Below are 21,419 nucleotides of genomic sequence, written 5' to 3' on the forward strand. Positions count from 1 at the left end.
TGTTTTGATTACTACAGCTTTGTAATATACTTGGATCAGGGAGCATGAAATCTCCAGCATTCTTGTTCTCCCTCAAGATTGCTTTGGCTATTCAAAGTCTTTGGTGGTTCATACAAATTTTGGCACTCCTTGTTCTAGTTCTGTGAGAAACACCTTTGGTATTTTGATGGGGATTGCATTGGATCTAAAGATGGCTTTAAGTAACATGGACATTTTAACAATATTAATTCTTTCAATCCATTAGCATAGTATATCTTTTCATTTATTTACTTATTTCCACTTTATTTATTTATTTATTTATTTATTTATTTATTTATTTATTTATTTATTTTTCATGATAGTCACACACAGAGAGAGAGAGAGAGAGGCAGAGACACAGGCAGAGGGAGAAGCAGGCTCCATGCACCGGGAGCCCGACGTGGGATTCGATCCCCGGTCTCCAGGATCGCGCCCTGGGCCAAAGGCAGGCGCTAAACCGCTGCGCCACCCAGGGATCCCCCACTTATTTCCATTTATTAATTGAAGAACTTGTCTTCAATTTCTTTCATCAGTGTCACAGTTTTCAGAGTACAGTTCTTTCACCTCCTTGGTTAAATTTATTAGTAGGTATTTTATTCTTCTTTTTCTTCCAAATTTTATTTAAGTTCCAGTTAGATAACATAGAGTGATTCATTTCAGGCATAGGATTTAGGGATTCGTCATTCACATCTATCAAATACTGATAGTTTTACTTCTTCTTTTCCAATCCTGATGCTTTTTATTTCTTTTTCTTGCCTAATTGTTGTGACTAAGATGTCCATACCATGTTGAATAAAAGTGGTAAGAGTGGGCATCCTCCACTTGTTCCTGATCTTAGAGGAAAAGCTTTCAGCTTTTCACCATTGAGGATGATATTAGCTGTGAGTGTGTCATATGTGATCTTTATTATATTGAGATACATTCCTTCTATATCCACTTTGTTGAGAGTTTTTATCATAAATGGATGCTAAATTTTGTCAAATGCTTTTTCTGTTTTTATTAAGATAATCATATGATTTTTATTCTTCATTTTGTTTATGTGGTGTATCATGTTGATTAATTTGCAGATATTGAATCACTCTTGCATCCCTGGAATAAATCCCACTTGATGATTGTGTGTGATACTTTTAACATATTGCTGAAATTCAGCTTGCTAATATTTTGTTGAACATTTTTGCATTTATATTCACCAGAGATATTGGCCTGTAGTTTTCTTTTTTTGTGGTGTCTTTGTCTGGTTTTGATATCAGGATAAAGCTGGTCTCATGAAATGAGTTTAGAAGTGCTCTTTCCTCTTCAATTTTTTGAAATAATTTGAAAAGGACAGATACTAACTCTTCTTTAAATGTTTGGCAGAATTTATCTATAATACTCTCTGGTCCTGGACTTTGGGTTTTTGAGAAACTTTTAAAGTGTCAATTCAGTTTCATTGCTTGGAATCAATCTTTTCAGATTTCCTGTTTCCTTGTCATTCAATCTTAGTAAGTTTTGTGTTTCTAGGAATTTATCCACTTCTACTTGATTTGCAATTTCTTGGTGTATAATTGTTCATAGTACTTTCTTATGATTTTTTCCTGTGGTATCAGTTGTAACATATCTTTCATTTTTAAATTTTATTTATTTGGGATCTTTTGCTTTCTCTCCTTGATGAGTCTGGAAAGAGGTTCATCATCTTCTTTTTATTTTTTAAAAGAACCACTTTTAGTTTCATTGATATTTTCTATTTCTTAAGTCTATTTCATTTATTTGTGCTATGATCTCTATTATTTTCTTCCTTCTATTAACTTTGGGTTTTGTTTGTTTGTTTTTGGTTTTTGTTTGTTTGTTTAGGTATAAAGTTTATTATTTGAGATTTTTCTTGTTTCTTGAGGTGGATCTGTATCACTATAAACTTTTTTCTTTAATTGTTTTTCCTACATCCCATAGATTTTGGAAAATTATGTTTCCATTTTCATTTGTCTCAAGGTATTTTTTTGTTTCCTTCTTCGATTTCTTCATTGATTTCCCCTTTGACTGCTTCATTGTGTGTTTAGAAGCATGTCGTTTATGCTCCACTTTTGTGTTTTTTCCAATTTTCATCTTGTAATTGATTGCTTTGTGGCCAGATAAGATGCTTGATCTGATTTTAATATTTTTGCATTTATTAAGACTTGTTTTGTGGTCAGACATGTGATCTAGCCTGGAAAATGTTTCATATATACTTGAAAAGAATGTGTGTTTTTCAGTTTTTGGATGAAAGTCCTATGTATATTAAGTTCATCTAGTCTAATGTGTCATTTAAGGGCAATGTTTCCTTATTAATTCTCTGTCTGAATAATTGATCCATTGGTGTAAGTGGGGGGTTTTAAGTCCCCCACTACTAATTGTGTTACTATCAACTTCTCTTTTTATGTCTGTTAATATTTGCTTTATACATTTCAGTGCTCCTAATTTGGGTGCATTATTATGTATGAATGTTACAACCGCTTCTTGGATTGAGCCCTTTATCATTATGTAATACTCTTCTTTGTCTTGTTACAGTCTTTGTTTTAAAGTCTGATATTATTTGATATGATATTGCTATTGCTACATCAGCTTTCTTTATGTTTCCACTTACATGGAATATTCTTTTCTACCCCTTTAATCTCAGTCTATGTGTATTTCTAGATCTGAAGTGAGTCTGTTATAGGCAGCACAGAGATGGGCCTGGCGTTCTTCTATCCATTCAATCACCCCATGTCTTTTGATTGCAGCATTTAGTTCATTTACATTTAAAGTAATTATTGATAGGTATATATTTATTGCCATTGTATTAAGTGTTTTTTGGTTGTTTTTGTAGTTCTCTGCTCCTTCCTTCTTCTCTTGGTTCCTTCCCTTGTGGTTTGATGGTTTTCTTTAGTGTTATGTTTGTTTATTGCTGTGTTTTTTGTGTCTCTATTATAGGTGTTTAGTTTGTGGTTATCATGATATATATATATATATATATATATATATATATATATATATATATGGCAGTCTATTTTAGCTGATAGTCATTTAAGGTTAAATGCATTCTAGAAGTATGGAACCCTTCATGAATTTGCATGTCATCCTTGCACAGGGGCCATGCTAATCTTCTCTGTATCCTTGCAATTCCAAGTGAAAAATAGATCAGCAATTGTCAAAAATGACAACCCTGAGTGAAAAGTAAACTGTATTACAGGACCTAATATAAATTTAATTTATATATCTTATTTTAATTTAATAATTATAATATGTACATTAAATCACTGTATTGAAGTGCAACATTTTATAAAACAGTATTTACCCTTACCACCTGCAGTACACTTCTTTTCTCTCTCTTTATTGCTGGTGGTCATTAAATTAATTTCATGACCTGCTAAGTGGGTCACAATGCACAATTTAAAATATCTGATCTAGATCATGAATTCATTCAACAAGTATTTATTCAACACTAACACGCGCCAGGTTGCCAGGTATTGTTCTAAGTTCAGCAGAGAACTAAATAGACAAGAATTCTTGACCCCATAGAGCTTACATTCTGGAATTGGGAATACACACACACACGCACGCACACACACACGTGTTATATATAATTTGTGATACATATGATATATCTCTATAAACTATATTGTATGTCACATTGTATAGCAGATATTATCAGTGCCCTACCCATAATCCTGAATATATCATATCATATCATATCATATCATATCATATCATGTCATATCATCACTTTGGTGTGCTTTTTCCTATTCCAGGAGTCAAGATCTGCATGTCTTTGCCATGAGACTCTTCCCAAAGTCAAAGAAGGCTAATTTGCCCACCTTGAGGAGAAGCAAAAATTAGTACTCCATCCCCAAGATGCCTACAGCCAAAGACTAATGGAAGTTGGTGTAAAAATAGCCCAGCTTCTTCTCCACCTGAGTGAGTAACTTTAGAGCACCTCCTAAGAAACCACTTATACTTGAATTCTTGGCATGAAGTCTACTTCTGGGGTAACTCAAATTATAAAAGATGATACATTTTATGATAAAACACAAATAGGAAAAGAAGTGAGAGAGGGCCATGGGGGAGAGAATTTTAAATGGGAAGATCTGGGAAGGCCTCACTGATAGGAAATAAACCCCATTTGAGGAACAGCCTGATGCAGTAGGGGAGAAAGATATGTGGATATGGAAGACAAAGGATGCTTTAGGGAAGGGAAGCATTAAGTGTAAAGACCCAGAAGCAAGAGTAAGTAGACCAGTGCAATGGAATAAATGTTTGTATCATCCCAAATTCATATGTCGAAGCCTTAATCTCCAATATGATGGTATTTGGAGATGGGCTTTTGGGAGGTAAGTAGGTTTAAATGAAGTCATAAAAATGAATCCCACAGGATGAGATTAGTGACCTTATAATGAAAGGAAGGGAATCAATGCTCTTTCTGCCATGTAGGGATACAGCAAGAAGGTAGCCATCATTTATGAATGAGGAGGAGAGCTGTGACCAGAGCTCTCCCACATGCTGACACCCTGATCTCAGACATCCAGCTTCCAGAACCAGGAGGGATAAATTGCTGTTTAAGCCACCTATCATATCTATATATTCCTTTAAAGCTGCTCTGACAGCAGAAAAAGACAGGAGATTCATGGAGGAGATCTGAGATATAAGAGGCATATATAAGTAGACACTTTTAGCCTCACCATTTTGTTCTCTGACCATATAATACTGATTGAGGGTTGTGTATCTTGGAAACCTGATTCAAAAGTATACCATGTTATTTAAAGTCAGGAAATGTGGTAATAGCAAGCAGAGAGAGAAGCTGACAGAGGTGTCAGGGGTTGTGTGTGAACATTTCAGAACTTCTACCAACATTCATATAGGGGATTTTTTTTAATTAAGCTTTCTAAAAATAAAAAATAAAGTAAGCTTTCTATATTGACTTGCATGGTTTCACATTATTAATTAAATCTTACTGCCAGGCTTCAGGGACGCCTTGAGTGCTTTCATATTCCCAAGTCATTAGCTTATTCAGGCCTTTTCATTGGCTGCTTACAGCACAATGCAATTGTCTTTTGGCATCTGTTTTCTCATTCTAAAAAATGGCTCTAGCAGCCTTGACCACCACTGATACCGTCATACCTGTTTGGTAATCACTTACCTATTCCCTTAAGGAAGGGAAGGGATCAAAAGAACAGTAAGAGAATAAAGGGGATTGAGAAATAATTTGGGGGTTTTTATGATGAGAAAAGACTTATACTTTTTTTTTTTTTACAGTCACATTTTAGAGAAGGGAATCCCTTGTATGCTAACTCAGAGAACCAAGCCAAAACAAACAGAGAACCCATCTTTGCTTAAACTCTTTCAGTGATGGAAACCTCACTGCTTTGCAAAATGGTCATTCCAATTCTCAGGCCCCATTGATTATATTAAAAGTTCCCCATTATTTTGAATTAAACTCCAAAAAACTTTCTAAGCAACTCAGAAGTACCTCTTTCATATGGCAATCCTTTGTATGATTGAATAAAACCAACCCACTTGCCTCATTTTCCTCTGCCAAACATTATCAGATCCGTAAGACATTTCATATGCGATCACAAGCACTCGAACATAACTTGGATGATTGACTTGCCAACAATTATACTAATCATAAACATAAAAGCACACACGATCCTGTTCTAAGTGCTTTAGTTCAATTACCTCATTTTAATACTCAAGCAGTTCTGTTAGGTAAGTACAGTTATTATTCCTTTTATAGATGATGACAATATGAAACATAGAAGTTAAATAATTTGCCTAATTACATATAGTCAGTAAGTTGTGGTGTCACACACTCAAACTTGCTAGTTTGACTCTGGAGCTCATATTATTCATTCATTCTGTTCTACTACGTGTCAGAAGTTCAGAGATAACAGAAGTAAAATGAATGAATCACTGAAGTAGCTCTTAGTAAAATTAATTGTGCACACACCAAAAAGACAATTTGCAAACCAGGAGCACTCAAACCAAAACATGGTAAGAGGCTCAGGGATATATATTGTTATAAAGTGGCTTATACCATGAGAAAGCATTGATTTTATTCTTTACAGTGATTGGTTATAGTATTAGAGTTTCCTTTATTGGTCAATGGCTACCTCATATCAATCTTGAGAAGCAGTTTAAGTTTTGCTTATGATTTTTAGGGGCACAAGCAAAAAATGACCCAGATCAAGTTAGTCTTGAAAAAAATAAGCTAAATTAAGTTTTATTTGTATGACTTAACTGGTTTTGTCTACTCAGGGAATTTTCAAGGCAAGTATCTGTTTTTTTATCTTAACACACCCATCCACTAACAAACCCATGGTTAGCTGGTATGAGTCCAGACTAAGACTCAGACCTTCTAAGTCCTAGTACAATGCTCTCTTCACCATGCCACATTATCCTGAGTGTGGATGGAATGCCCATGGGAGAAGGTAGGGGAGGGGGAACTAGGTACAGAATTCCCAAATCCGAATCTTCAGAAGAACTGGATATTCGTTGATTTTTCATTTCTGTTACCAAAAATAACCTTCCTTATTTCTGAATTTAGTCAGGAAAATGCACATTGGCAAAGACAAAAAGGTAGTCTTGCTCTAGAAAAGACTTGTAAGATTCTCCCTAATTCTCACACCTTCAGCCCCAGTGAAGACAAAGATCAGGGAAGTCTTCACTGGAACCAGGAAGGAAGCAGTGGCCTCCAGCTACAGATCCTTGTCACCTGAGGCTGCTGAGATGGTGAAAAGTCAGTGGTGAAAGCTTCCTTTGTGTGCCATTTTCCTTCTTCCTCAAAAAGGTAAGAGGAGGAATAAGGAGAAAGGGATGGTCTTAGCTTATAAAGCTGATTCTGAAAGATTTCATCAACAAAGTGAACTCTCAGGAAGGGCTCATGAAGCGAAATCTCAGAGACAGGAACCAAAGAAGGAGAAAGAGATGACAACTGTCAATAGCATTATCAATTGTCAATAGCATGGCAGCAGGCAGGGTGATCTACTCAACATGAAAGTCAGCTCATGCCATGTTGCTCAATGCCCCAGTGACTTTCCTCTTCCCTCCCAAAAGGAGACTTCTTTCAGAAAGACACCTCAGAGTCCTCATTTAGAACTCTGCTCGATTTTCTACCCCACTTCTCTGCTTTGTTTTACTTCTCAGCATATACCACTCCCTGACATACGGTTTGTTGTTAGTCTCTCCTCTCCCCAACTCCAGAATATAATACCATGGAAGACATCTCAGACTGAATCTAATTTTTTTCCTGTCATAATCCAGCATCTAAAACTGAAACTCGTAATGGTTGATGGATGGATGAATGAATGAAAAAACTGAATGAACAAAACTAGGAGGAAAAAAGAAAGCAGATAGGTAAAGATAATAACAAAAAAGATGAATAATTTCAGTTGTAAGGAGACCTGAAAATGAGATTTGTAACCCAAATATGGACAGGAAGATGGGGTAAGATGAGCAGAACTGGTAGATCCTTAAGAATGTTTAAAAAAATAGGAATGTTCATCTTGTCTGCAAATCAACCAAAGGTCTATTTTAATAGCTCTTTCTCTCCAATCCCACACACACAAAAATGGTTCCAAGAGCTTTTATTTAGTGAGCCGGACATATGATCTGTATTAGTTCCAGTCTTCACAATGACCCTGAGAGTAAGGAATTATTTTATTATTCCTACTTTGCAGAGGAAAGTGGGGGGAAAAGTCAAGCAATTTACTCACAATAGCCAAAAGTTGAACTCCACTCAAATGGCCATCAGCAGATGAATGGATAAACAAAATGTTGCATGTTATTCAGCCATAAAAAGGAATGAAACAATGATACATGGATAACCCTAAAAAAAAAAGGTGTGCTATGTGAAAAAAGCTAAAATGTCACATATTGTGTGATTCCATTAATATGAAACAAAAAGAATAAGTAAATCTATAGAAACAGCAGATTGGCTCCCAAGGACTGGGAGGAGGGGGACGTGTGCTTAATGGTTGTATATGGGTTCTCCTTTGGAGGTGATAAAACTTTTGGGAAGTAGACATAGGTAATGGTTGCACACCATTGTGAATATAAAAAATGACACTATTGTACACTTCAGAATAGTTGATTTATGTTCACCTCAAAAACTAAATTAAATTAAATTAAATTAAATTAAATTAAATTAAATTGTTAGCAGTTTGCACAGAGCTAAAATGAGTTCCTCAAGTTTAAATGAAAGGACACCAAACAGCAATAAGAAAGCATATGAAAGTATAAAACTCATTAGTAAAAACAAATATGCGGACAAATACACAACACTGTAATACTGTAATGGTGGTACATAAATCATTTTTTATTTTAATACAAAAGGTTAGAGAATAGTATTAAGAATAATGATAATTACAAATATTTGATAATGGATACACACTATAAAAAGATATAAATAGTCACAATAAAGCATATAGGGGGAGGTCAAACTGTAGAGTTTTATGTACTATAGAAGTAATGTTATCTGTTTAAAACAGACTCATAAACATAAAATGTTTTGGTAAGCCTCATGGTAACCACAAAAAAATCTATAAAAGATAATCAAAGAGACAGAAGTTAAAAGAGTATTACTACAAAAAAAAAAATCAACAAAGTTCAAAGGAAAGAAACCAAGAGAGAAAATGAGGCACAAAAGAGCTACAAGACAGACAAAAATAATTAGGAAAATGTCAATAGTAAATCCTTTCATATCAATAATTACTTTAACATAAATGGATAAACTCTTCAATCAATCTTTTTTTTTTAAAAAAAAGAAAGAACCAACTATATGCTATCTACAACAGATTTACTTTACAGTTGAGGACAAACAGATTAAAAGTGAAGGGATGATAAAGATTGATAAAGATATTCCATACAAATGGTAAAAAAAAAAAAAAGCACAGAGATGGCCATGCTTATATCAGACAAAATAGACTACAAGTAAAAAATTGTCCCTAGAGGCAAAGAAGGACATTATGTAATGATAAAAGGATAAATTCATCAAGAAGATATAACAATTTTGAATATATAATCACATGACAACAGAGCACCTAAATATATAAAGCGAATGTTGACAGATCTGAAGGGAGACATAGATGGTAACACAATATTAGTAAAAGACATAATAACCCACTTTCAATTATGGAGAGAATATCCAGACAGAATAGTACTAAGGAAATAGAGAACTAGACAACACTATAGCCCAAATGAACCTAACAGAAATATATAGAACATTCCATTCAATAGCAGTAAAATACACATTCTCTTCAAGCACACATGGGATTCTTCAGGAAAGAGCATATGTTAGGTCACAAAACTAGTCTTAATTTCAATTTTAAGAATACCAAAATCATACCAAATATCTTTTCAAAAACACAATGAGATGTATCTAAGAATCAATAATAGGAGGAAAACTAGAAATTCACAAATAAGTGGAAATTAAGTAACACACTCTTGAACAACGATTGGGTCAAAGATGATATCAAAAGAGAGACCAGAAAAGGACTTTAAGACAAATGAAAATAAAAGTATAACATACAAAAATTTATGAGATGCAGCAAAAGGAGAGCTAGAAGGGAAGTTTATGGTGATAAACCTGCATTAAAGAAGATAAAAAAAAAAGAAAGAAAGAAAGAAAAAAGAAAGAAAGAAAGAAAGAAAGAAAGAAAGAAAGAAAGAAAACCAACCTTAAATCTCAAGGAACTAGAAAAAGAAGAAGAAAACTAAGCCCAGAGTTAACATAAGGAATAAATAATGGAGAATAAAGAAAAAAAATGATGAGATAAAGAACAGAAAAACAAATAGAAAAAATCAACAAAATCAAGTTTGTTTGTTTTTTTTAAATAAAACAGACAAACCTTTAGCTGGACTATGAAAAAAGAGAGAGAAGAATTAAATGAGTTAATATTATAAATGAAAGGGGGAAATATTACCTGACACAAGGGAAGTAAAAAGGATCCCAAGGGACTACACAGAGAATGTTTGTGTGCTGTTGGTAGGAATGCAAAATAGTGTAGCTGCTTACAGAAAATAGTATGAAGGTTCCTCAAAAAATTCAAGATAGAACTAACATATGATCCCAGCAATCCCACTTTGGGTATCTGTCTCAAAAATTGATATGAGGGTCTTGAAGAGGTATCTATGCAGTATTGTAGTCACAATAGCCAAGATATGGGAACAACCTAATATTCATGGACAGATGAATGCATAAAGAAAATGTAATGTAGTATATACATACAGTGGGATATTATATAGCCTTTAAAAAAGGAAATCCTGCAATATGCAAGAACATGGATGAACCTAGAGGACATGATGCTAAGGGACATAACCCAGTCACAGAAAGACAAATACTGCATGATTCTATTTATATTTGGTATCTAAAATAGTAAACTCATAGGGATGCCTGGGTGGTTCAGTAAGTTAAGCATCTGACTCTTGATTTTGCATCAGACCATGATCTCAGGGTTCTGGGAGCCAGCCCTGCATTTGGGGTCTGGGATCTGTGGGGAATCTGCTTGTGATTCTCTACCTCTCTCTCTGCTCCCCCCCACCTCACACATGCATGCAGGTGTGTGTGCATGCTCTCTCTCTCTCTCTCATAAATAAATCTTAAAAAAAAAAAGTCAAACTCATAAAACCAGAGACTAGAAGACTAGAATGGTAGTTTCCAGGAGCTGGAGGGAGGAGAAAATGCGCTGTCATTGTTAAAAGGGTGTGAAGTTTCAGTTCTGCAAAGTGAATAAGTTCCAGGAGAGCTGCTGTGTAACATTGGGTCTACAGTTAGCAATATTGGATAGTACACTTAAAATTTTGTTAAGAGGGTAGATCTCACGTTAAGTGCTCTTACTACAACTTAAAATACAATAAAACAAATATTCACCATGTATCAGAAACATAATCGGAAATGTATCTGGCAGCATGTTCCCAATCATATGATTTCTCAGTTTTACAATCTGGGAAGTGGAATTTGTAACATCTGGCTGTCCCTACATCTCCCTCCATCCCTTCCCCAAAACACATGTAAGATAGAGATGGAGAAAGCATATAAGCCAGTCAATTTTTCCCCCGGTACCAATTAGGCACTTCCAGAGAACACTCACTTTACTGTCACTTGGGCTTTATGAACTCTATCTAGCCCTGAAGCAGCAGATCTTATCAAAATACAAAGTCAGATTCAGAAGGTGAGGGTTGAGCCTGAGATCCTGCATTCCTAATAAGCTCCCAGGTGATGATGCCAATGCAGCTGGTCTAAGGACCACACTTTGGGTGGCAAGATGCATATGTAATAGCCTAAAGACACCCTTGCACCTCTTTCAGACTCTTAACAGCCATCGCATTCTATTCAGCATTCTCAGTTTCCCTCCTTTCCTTCCTTCTTCTCCTGTATCTAGGAGATACAGATTTTCATCAGTCAACAGACCAGCTCTCTTAGCATCTTCCACATGGAGAAAAAAATTTCCATTCCCATGTTCATAAACACTCATTGTACTTAGCCTGAATGCCTATCAACTAGTAAGGGTTTCCTTGGAAGGAAGGAAACATTGTCTAATAATAGTAGTGCCTTTTATTTACACATGGTTTATAATTTACCAAATGCATGTACACATGTCAGCTCATATCAGCCTCACAATGATGCTCAGAGGTAGAACAGAGGAGTGTATTACAAACCCACTTGATAGAAGCAAGCAGATAGAAGCAAGCAACCACCTTCTGAATTGGAGTGATCAGAGAAAGGTTTCAGAAGAAAGTAACTTTGAATATGAAGATCAGGAAGGGATACAGTTTTGAGTAGGTGAGAAAATTAATATTTATAATATTTATAAATGAAAAATATTATACTTAATGTGCATAATTCATATATTATATTTAATATAATAATATGTTAATTGTTGCTTACTTATATTTTATTTAGATATATTATAATTGAATATTAATTATATTAATGCCAAGAAGGGAAGATGGGATTCAAACACACTGTAAAGATTTATTGAACTACTACTCCCAAAACCAGTAAGATCAGCAGGAGCAAAGACCTTTAACTTCAATCTAATCTAATCAGATTCAGCAGGGAAACATTTGAGTTTCACATGGACGAGGCTGGTGAGAGGGAGGCCATCCAGCAGGGAAGCTATGGAAGAAAAGAAATGAGAAATGATGAAGGCATGACCTGGAATATTAACAGTGGAAAGGGATAAAAAGATATTTGTGCTTTATTGAGTGTAGTTGTGACAGAAGGAATATTAACAGTTGAAGCCATCAGGATAAGCTTTTATATCTCAAGGACCATAAAAATGTGCATACTCTTTGGCTTAATTATGTCTCACTGGGATCTTAGGCGAAGGAAATAAGTCCCCCATAGGCAAAGTTGCTTTCCACAGACATGTCCCCTGTAGTATTATTTATAACAGTATAAGTTTGGGAACAACTGAAATGTTCATAAGACGGTATGATTAAGTAAATTATTGTACAATAAAAGTGAAATGACATAGTAAGATTCAAGAAAAATTTGAGGAATAGTTTTAAAAGATCTAAATAAGCACAGAGACATAATTCCTGGGTGGAAGAACTAATATTTCAAATGCTATACATTTTTTTCAAATTAATAAATAAATGCAATGTCATGCCAAAGAATTTTTTTTTAATTTGAACAAATTGATTCTAAAACTTTATGAAAAAATAAATAGGGATAGCCTGAGTGGCTCAGTGGTTGACTGTCTGCCTTCGGCTCAGGGCATGATCCTGTGTCCGGGGAATGAGTCCCACATTGGGCTCCCTGTGGGGAGCCTGCTTCTCCCTCTGCCTATGTCTCTGCCTCTCTCTATGTGTCTCTCATGAATAAATAAATAAAATCCTTAAAAAAAAGAAAGAAAAAAGAAATATATTGGGCACCTGGGTGGGTCAGTTGGTTAAGCATCTGCCTTTGGCTCAGATAATGATTCCAGGGTCCTAGGATCCAGCAGCCCCTCATTTAGCTCCCTGTTAGTTAAGATGGTAAATTCAAATATATCTATATCTATCTATCTATAGATAGATATCTTTCCCACTATCTATAGATACAGATATATATATCATATTTATCAAGAACATTTTAAGAGGAAAGACTGTGATAAAGTATTTGCACTAATAGGAATATAATATGCTATTTTTACAATAGCTATCAAAATCATGCATTATTGGCATGCAAATCGGTATGTCAAACAAGACAGAGTAGTGCCAAGAATACATAGAAATATATATGTAAATGTAATGTATTATATTGACATTAGAAATCATTGGAGAAATCATAGATTTTTCAATAAAGAGTGATGGAATCATTGATAATGCATTCAGAAGAAAATTAATATTTATAATATTTATAAATGAAAATATACTTAATGTGTATAATTCACATATTATATTCAATATAAGAATATGTAATGTGTTAATGTGTTGCTTCTATTTTATTTAAATATATAATTGAATATTATATTAATATATGGTGGTATTTATAATATTTATAAATGCAATAAATTTAATATCTATATATTTAAAAATAATTCCTAGGATAATTAAAGATCTCTTTTTTAAAAATTAGCAATGTTAGAAGCAGAGAAGCAATACCGAAAACCCAGAGCCTTAGCAGAATATAGTGGACAGATTTGACTAGATGAAAACACAAAACTTAGGTGCAGTGACATAGTCTCTAAACAAAATCAAGAGAAATAGGGCAGAGAAATGTTTACAATAGTTTTCACTAGGTGTTAATATAATGTATAATAGTTACAGAGACCTCAAAGATTATATTTAAAACATACCAGAAGAAAAATAGGCACAGGATTGAACAACTACAGCATAAGAAAAAAATTCAAATAATAAACATATGGACTCAACCTCCTAAGAGGTCAGGAGACTGTGAATTAGAACAACAAGACACCATATTTCACTTACCAGACTGGCAAAAATCAGATTGATAAACCCAGTGGGGGCAAGAATGTGAGAGAACGTCCTAGGCAGGACTGTATGTTAGTAGGAGTGTGTATTGCTAAATACTTTGGGAATATTTACCTACCTTAGGACTCACTTCTCGGACTTCTAAGACTTTCTTCCATAACATTTTTGGAGAGCAATTTGGCAGTGATCTATCAAAAGTTTCGTTCTCATTCCCACTGACCCAACAATGCCATTTCTAACGGTCTATCCTAAGGTACGTGCACAGATAATCATGGCAACACTTTTTACAATAAAAAGTTGAAGTTACCAAATATCTGACAATGGAAGAATAGTAGAATAAATTACAAACTACGCAGCCATTAAAAAGAATGAGTTGTTTATAGCTAGTAATCTAGAATATGTAATTGCACTACACTTTAAAAAGACAGGTCACAGAAATTATTACATTTTTAGTTTAAAAAAATTTGCATGTGCCTATGGAGACATGAGGATATATGTGATAGCTATGCACCAATCTCTTCATGGTGGTCACCTCCAGAGATGAAATCAGAGAAAAGGAGGAGGGTGTGTGATTTGGGAAGGATATATCTGACTTTTTAGATATATAGTTTTGTTTTTTTTTTTAACAGTGCTCTGATGGGGTGCCTGGGTGGCTCCGTCGGTTAAGTGTCTGCCTTCAGCTCAGGTCATGATCCCAGAGGCCTGGGATCAAGCCCTGCATGGGGCTCCCTGCTCAGTGGGGAGTCTGCTTCATGCTCATTCTCTCTCAAATAAACAAATACAAATTAAAAAAAAAAAAAACAGTGAAAGTGCTTTTTTTTACTACGGTTATTTTTAGCATTTTTCTTTTTCTTTCTTCTTTTAAATTTTTTTTATTTTTAAGAAAGGAATATAGTCCTTGAAGAAGAAAGATGAAGAACCAAAGGCAAAACTGTTCCCATCCAGGAAGGAGGAGAAAGAAGAGAAGCGTGGCAAAAGGCAAGACAGAGAGGTCATGGCCAACAAGGGTGTGGGGAGGTAGGGGCTGAGAACCAAGGAAGACAGCTTCGAGAGGACGAAGGGAGGGAGGGGGGCAGGGCACTGCAGAGAGGCCCAGATGATACCCCTCAGAGAGCAGGGGATGAGTAGCATGCTGTGTTGGAAGCCGGGGTGCACACGCGGATTTGGCAGTCCTTTTCTACCCTGCCTGTGTATCTCTAGAGAAACAGAGAATCAAGGCCTCACTCTAAACCTCCTGCATTAGAAGCTCTTCGAGTGACACCCAGACCCAGTGGCTCTGAAACACTCCTCAGACGATTGCGGTGGTGTGCGGCCAAGGTAGCGAACCACTGGTGGAAGGCATGGAAGGTGTGATGAGTCAGGGAAGCTGAGGACTGTAGCTCATTCTTTCCCACTAAGTTTGACAGCTGCAGACTGGCGTGAACTAGATTAATAAAAGTTATCAGAACTTGGTAAAGCCCCCAAAGGGTTACCAGCATCAAGGCAGATATGAGCATGTTGTAGGCTTAGATGAAAAAGCCCACAGGGAGAAGAGATTAAATATTCTAAGAAGGTGGTAAAAAAGAGGAAAGGGGGGAAAAAAAGAACATAATATTTCTAGGCTTTCTGTTATTTGCCAGGCGTTTTACATATGCTATCACCATTAATATTATTATTATTTCTTTTCCTGGTGATTAATAACCACCATTATTATTACTTTTGAGGCATACAGTACTGCATCCTAGTTACAGGGAGGCAACTGAAGCCAGGTGAATGGCAGGGACTCAAACCCAGGCCCAAAGCCTTCAGCTACGGAGCAGGGTGTTGGAGGCATTGGAGGGGTAGGGCCCAGGACTCAGCCTGAGGAAGGAGCAGCTTGGAGGAAACGCAGAGCAGGTCCACATCTGTGTCATCTCAGATGGAGACAAGACAAGGCCTGAGCGTGTTAGTGCAGAGACGAGGAGGAGGCAGGGGCAACCAGCGGGGGTGCAGGGAGTAGAGACCCAGGCTGAGGACGGGCTTCCTGCAGCATCTGAGGAAGGCTGAAGCCAGGTGATTCCCTAACAGTGAACGCTGGTGGCTTAGGGACAGTACCTGCGCACCGCACCACAGAGCAGAAAGCCAGCCTTGCCCTTCTCTCCCAAGTGAGATGATGCATTAGTCACTCAACAACCCATCTGTCACCTGCTGGAAGCCGGGAGCACAGGTGAGCTGAGCTGCCTGCAGCTGACACCACCCACGAGGTGGGACAGCGGGGTCCCTACCTTCCAAGAGCTGCCAGTCTGCACTTACCCAGAGTGCTATTTTTCTCACCAGCGATTCACGTTGCCTGCCTAGAACAGCTCCAAGAAAACTGAGTAATCCTTGCAAAGGTCATACAGAAATCTTCTGTCATTGAAGATCTCATGTCACCCAGTGGTTCGGGGAAATAAATAGGAGTTTTGCATACTTTTGTGGCCGCCAGAGCCAAGGCAAATGTACCTGGCTGATCACCAGAAGCAGGTGACCGCTGTGCGTGAAAGACGCATCTCCCTCTAGACGCGGAGAACCAGATGGAGCCTAGGGCCCTGCTGCTCAACAGGAATGGTCAGGTTGACCTACCTGGGGGTCTCTAGTCCAGAAGGATCACCAGAGCATCCTGGGATTTCTAACGTCTTCCTGCATCCTGGCAAGTGGCCGCCAATGAATATCACTCGCCAGTAATTCCGGGATGGTAGCAAAAGTGGCCTCAAAGGAGGAAAGCCCAGAGTTCCAGTAACTTCTGGTTTTGAAACTTGAGAGGCTCCCTTTAGAATATCTCCTTGATACTCCTCCGGGGTTCTGAAACCATCGGCTGCAGTATTAATCAATGGCATCAAACACACAGCAGCAACTTACTAATTGAGGGATAACTATTTGATTCAGGGCAGTTGCTATCTGTTTCAGGACTTTCTGGCAAGAGAAAAAGGTAGCGGTTGCGCACAGTTTTGTTATTACCAAATTTAAAAAAAAAAAATTTAAAAAAACCCTGTTAGAAAAAAAATAATAAATTCTTACATGTGCGGGGAAAAAAATAACAAAAATGTGGCCCTACCCCCCTGTATCTTGGTATATATACTCCGTGTGCGGCGGAAAATAAACACGGCCCCCTGGACATTTGGGGTTTGGGGGATCGAAAAGAAAGTGAAACCCTGCTTAGGTCACTGACTGTTTATTTTCTTTTCCCTTTTTCACTCTGACCCCTCCTTCTAGTCGGGGAAGGAGAGATTCACCTCCCCCCATCCCAGCCCCCCCCCCCCCCCGCCCCATCAAATGTTGCCAGGGGCCTGTTATCCAGAAAGGCGGAAAGAAATGGGACACATCTCGACTGCGAGGAGGAATGCCATCTTCGAGGTCATTCGATGTGTTCCGCTTATTACTGTTTAGCCCGTGGTATAGGCCGGTGCAGCCTCAGTGGGAGGCGTGCGGCCCTCGTCTCGCACCCCCACCCCCCATCTGGAATAATCGGTCATTTCCTCTCTGCGCCCTGGCTGATGCCTGCTCCCCCCCGCCCCAAGCACCTCCCTCACCTCGCAAAACTGGCAGGTTCTGGACATTCGCCTGCTGCAGAAAATCACTGTTTTGCCTCCAGCAAGGAACATGAAGGTTGCAACACTGGCTCCTCCTCCAATGAAGAAAGAGTGAACAAGTGCACCGAGTTGAGCCGCTTCCCACGCAGCCACGGCCGGGGACCCGAGGTCCCGCGCCGCCCGGCGCCCGGGCTTCCCCGCCCCGCCCCGCCCCGGCCCTCCCCGCCCCGCCCCCGCCGTCTCGCAGGAGCCGCTCCGTCCCTCCGGACCGTACCCGCTGTCGGCGGCGCGGCCCCGCGCGCTCGGCGGATCCCCGCGTCCCAGCGCGGCAGCGCCCACGGACCGACCGGCCGACGTGGCTCCCGGGCCCAAGTGAGTAGCCGCGGCGGCCCGCGGGCTGGAGGCGGGAGAGCGGCCGGGGCAGCGCGCGCGCGGCGCGGGGGCTCGCGGGGTCGAGGCCGGGGCTGCGGCCCCGGGGGGCTCCCGGACGCGGCGCGAGGCGGCGGCGCAGGTGCAGGCGCAGGTGCAGGTGCAGGTGCAGGCGCGAGAGCCGGGCGTCCCCTCGGGGCGACGCTGAGAAGGCGCCCCCTCCCCTCCCCTCCCGGCCGCACGCGTGGGGCTTCCCCCCCCCTTTTTTTTTTTCTTTTTTAAAAGGCATCTTGAGATGCGCCCCGGAGACGCAGTGTCGGCGCGACCGGGGGATCCTCGCAATGGCAATTCTTTACATCAGACCGAAAAGGGAAAGTTAATAATTAATAATGATGATGATGATGATGATGATGATGATGATGATGATAGCAGCAGCGGGCAGGGGCTCGGACAGGTGAGGCGATGCCCGCGGGCTCGCGGCGCACACTCCGCGGGCAAAGTTCAGGCGTCGCGGGTGCGGGCCCGAAGGCGGGGCGCCCCCCCCCCCCCCAGCGGGGCGGGGAGCGAGGCCTTCCAGCCCCGGGGGCAGCGGCGGCGGCAGCGGCCGCGGAGCCGAGCGGGACCGCAGGACCGGGGAGGCGGCCTCGGGGCGCGCGGGAGGGGCCCGCGGGGCCGCCTCTCCCTGTGTCCCCGGGAAGCAGCGCGCGGTGCCCTGGTAAGAAGCGATCTGGGGTGCTCTGTGCTTGGGCTTGAAAAGGTTTGCCGGATACTATTATTAACCCGGGGAGGTTCGCGTGTGTTGGTTCACAAGTTGGCTGGCGAAGCCTCCCGGCTCTCCCGTTGCTCGCCCTGCGGAGCGCTGCTTTTCCCGCGGAGCCTCGGGCGCTGCAAACTGGCGGGCAGGGCTGGCCTCCTCTCCGGGCTCCGGCTTTCTTGCAACATGCAGGGAAATTGGTCACACTTGTATATGTCCCATTAAACATTGTAGGCGTGTATACCCTGTGTGCTTTATATGCGCGTGTAGATGGAGATGGAGTAAAAGTGCTGAAGAGCCTAAGGAAGAAGATGAAATTTTTAATTTTCGTGGTTCTTAAAAATTGGGAATCGTGAGTCCTTTTGAGAATTAGCTGTGAATCTTCTCCCAAGGGGGGGGGATGTTCTGTTTTTTTGGGGGGGGGATGTTCTTATGGAATGTACATAAAGTTTGCAAGCAGTCCCTCAGGGTTTGAAGGCACTCCCTGAAGATTGGGCCTGAATCCCAGATAAATATTCCTTTCCTTCGTTTTGAGGACCTTTTGTATCAAGATCACCCAGCCTAACCTCTGCTGGCAGCTGCGTTGGCTATGGAAGTAACCTGTAGCCTTCAGGTGGGGTCTGGAGTCAGTCATGCTGCTGAAGGAGAAAGCACTCGTGTCATGAGTGAGCTCCTGGGGTACTGTTCCCCAGAGACTTCACCTGTCCTTGCCTCCTGGGGAACCTTCCTCACAAACTTTTCATGACTTTCCCAAGGTGAGGTCCTCGCCCCCGGAGTCTGTAGTCTTATAAACAGCACTCAAGAGACACCTGTAGAAAGTCACTGTCTCAATCTTCAGGTCACCCAGCTGGATGTCAGACAGTGGAGCCAAAGCTTTGTTTAGAAACAAAGTGCTGGGATGTCTGGGTGGCTCAGCGGTTGAGCATCTGCCTTCAGCTCAGGGCCTGATCCCAGGATCCGGGATCGAGTCCCACGTCAGGCTCCCTGCATGGAGCCTGCTTCTCCCTCTGCCTGTGTCTCTGCCTCTCTCTCTCATGATTAAATAAATAAATCTTTTTTTAAAAAAAGGAAACAAAGTGCAGTTTGCTCCCCTGTGCATAGAAAGGGTTGTAATAGCGTTCTTTTGGACCTATGCACTTTTAAAGTACTAAGGACTCCTCTTAGGGCACCTGAGTGGCTCGGTTGGTTAAGCATCTGACTGAATTTTGTCAGGCTCCGTGCTGAGCATGAAGCCTGCCCAAGATTCTCGTCCTCTCCCTCTGCTCCTCTCCCCGACCCACCCAAAAAGAAAAAAAATAATAAAGTACTAGGAACTCCCATCTTGGGGGACCCGAGTCTTCCATTGACAATGCCAGCAGCATATAGGAGAGGACACATGGAGCTTTGGAACCCAACAGACTGGGCTTCAAATCTTGGCTCCCACACTTGGACAAATCACTGAACTAATGCAAGCCTCACTTTCCCTTTTTGTAAAATGGGGAACAATGCCTCCTTTCTTGTATAGATGTTGGGAAAACGGAAAATGAGAAATGGAAATGCCTGGTTTATAGTCAGTAGTAAGCTGCTCTTATTAATATTAATGGGAGGTTAAGTAAGTGTTAAATAGTTGCATGCTTTTTTAGAGCAGCTTACTCTTCCATGGGGCTTATGTCAGCAAAAGAATGAGTAAAGTCAATTCTGGTCTAATTATTCTTAAAGACAAAGGGTGGGTTCAGAATACACAGCTGGCTTTACTGCTTCACTTTTGTCAAGCAGAGCACTCTGTGTTGCCAGCAAGTAAAATGTGTCCAGACTGACATGGATTGTCCACTCTTCCTCACAATTCTCTTTGGGCCCATAATCTTGAACACGATATAGCTAGCTCTCTGCTTGTAGTGACAAACACCTCTGTGTGGACACTGAAGAGGTTCATGGTTGCATCCCTCTGCAGATACCCTAGAAACTGTCTCTGTAAAGAGAATTGTCTCCACTGTCATCGTCCGAAGTGTGGCACAGATATAGCCAATTCCGCTTATACTATGTCTCTATATCTCTCCCCTTCTGTCTCTTTCTTTTACAAAAAAAAAAAAAAAAAAGATTTTATTTATTTATTTGACATACACACAGAGAGAGAGAGAGAGAGAGAGAGAGAGGAGAGTGCAAACCTGCACAAGCAGGCAGAGCAGCAGGCAGAGGGAGAAGGAGAAGCAGACACCCTGCTGGGCAGGGAGCCCGACTCAGGCCTCGATCCCAGGACCGGGGGATCATGAACTGAGCCAAAGGCAGATGCTTGACTGACTGAGCCACTCAGGCACCCCTCTCTTTCTCTTTCTTTGCTCCTGCCCCCTCAGCTACAAGAAGCTTACATTGAGATGTGGAAAGAAATTACCAGAATCCTAAGAGGAAATTGGATACCCTCAAAGTAGCTATTCCAAAGATGGAACTGTCTCTGTAAAGAGAATTGTCTTTATTCTCGCAGGGCATTGTTGCATGCAAAGGTGACAGGACTGATATCTACTATTCACTGAACCTTCAAGATGGCCTAAGCACTTGACTACATAACCTCAATTAATTCTCCTAGCAACACTGCAGGGTATGAATTATCAGTTAAAGCTTTACAGATAAATGGAAACTTATAAAAATTTATGTGACTTGCCCAGGCTGCATAGCAGCTAAAAGGCAGAACCAGGATCTAAGCCCAGGTCTACCAGACTTTGATGCTCACTCTTTTCACACTGCCTAGTGCTGCCAAGCTCCCTGGCATCAGAAGGTTGCATCATGCCAACTGGGTCCCAACCCAGTTCTTCTTCTTCAGAGCATTTAGAGCAGGAATAACTGAATCTTCTAGATGATTTAAATGGTATGAA

General features: G+C 40.1%; 2 protein-coding genes and 1 non-coding gene across 17 annotated transcripts in view; 1 reads left to right on the forward strand and 2 right to left on the reverse strand.

Moving 5' to 3' along the window:
* LOC144313014 (uncharacterized) overlaps positions 1-17,645 on the reverse strand; it is a 146,267-nt gene extending 128,622 nt beyond the window's left edge. For 6 of the 11 annotated variants that reach the window (XR_013378664.1, XR_013378663.1, XR_013378665.1 and 3 more), the window contains exons 1-2: positions 17,451-17,645; positions 16,504-16,722 (exon numbers count right to left, since the gene is read on the reverse strand). Coding sequence is in view for 1 of the 11 variants with exons in the window: in XM_077896292.1 (XP_077752418.1) it covers positions 16,504-16,757 (254 nt within the window). In the remaining 10 variants the exon portion in view is untranslated. Of the gene's footprint in view, positions 1-11,832; positions 12,122-12,882; positions 12,970-16,503; positions 16,834-17,450 lie in introns of those variants that run through there. The other 5 variants (XR_013378660.1, XR_013378661.1, XM_077896292.1 and 2 more) reach the window with 3 other exon arrangements.
* LOC144313152 (U6 spliceosomal RNA) lies at positions 3,053-3,156 on the reverse strand. The gene has a single exon (XR_013378879.1). It is a non-coding gene; the product is annotated as a U6 spliceosomal RNA (small nuclear RNA).
* Positions 17,646-17,703: 58 nt separating the features above from the next.
* The window catches only part of PRLR (prolactin receptor), a 174,819-nt gene continuing 171,103 nt past the window's right edge, over positions 17,704-21,419 (forward strand). The window contains exon 1 of one of the 5 annotated variants that reach the window (XM_077896251.1): positions 17,704-17,822. The gene's annotated coding sequence lies outside the window, so the exon portion shown is untranslated. Of the gene's footprint in view, positions 17,823-18,514; positions 18,535-21,419 lie in introns of those variants that run through there. The other 4 variants (XM_077896246.1, XM_077896245.1, XM_077896249.1 and 1 more) reach the window with 4 other exon arrangements.

Source organism: Canis aureus, chromosome 4 (genome assembly GCF_053574225.1).
Source record: "Canis aureus isolate CA01 chromosome 4, VMU_Caureus_v.1.0, whole genome shotgun sequence".
Taxonomy (NCBI): Eukaryota; Metazoa; Chordata; class Mammalia; order Carnivora; family Canidae; genus Canis; species Canis aureus.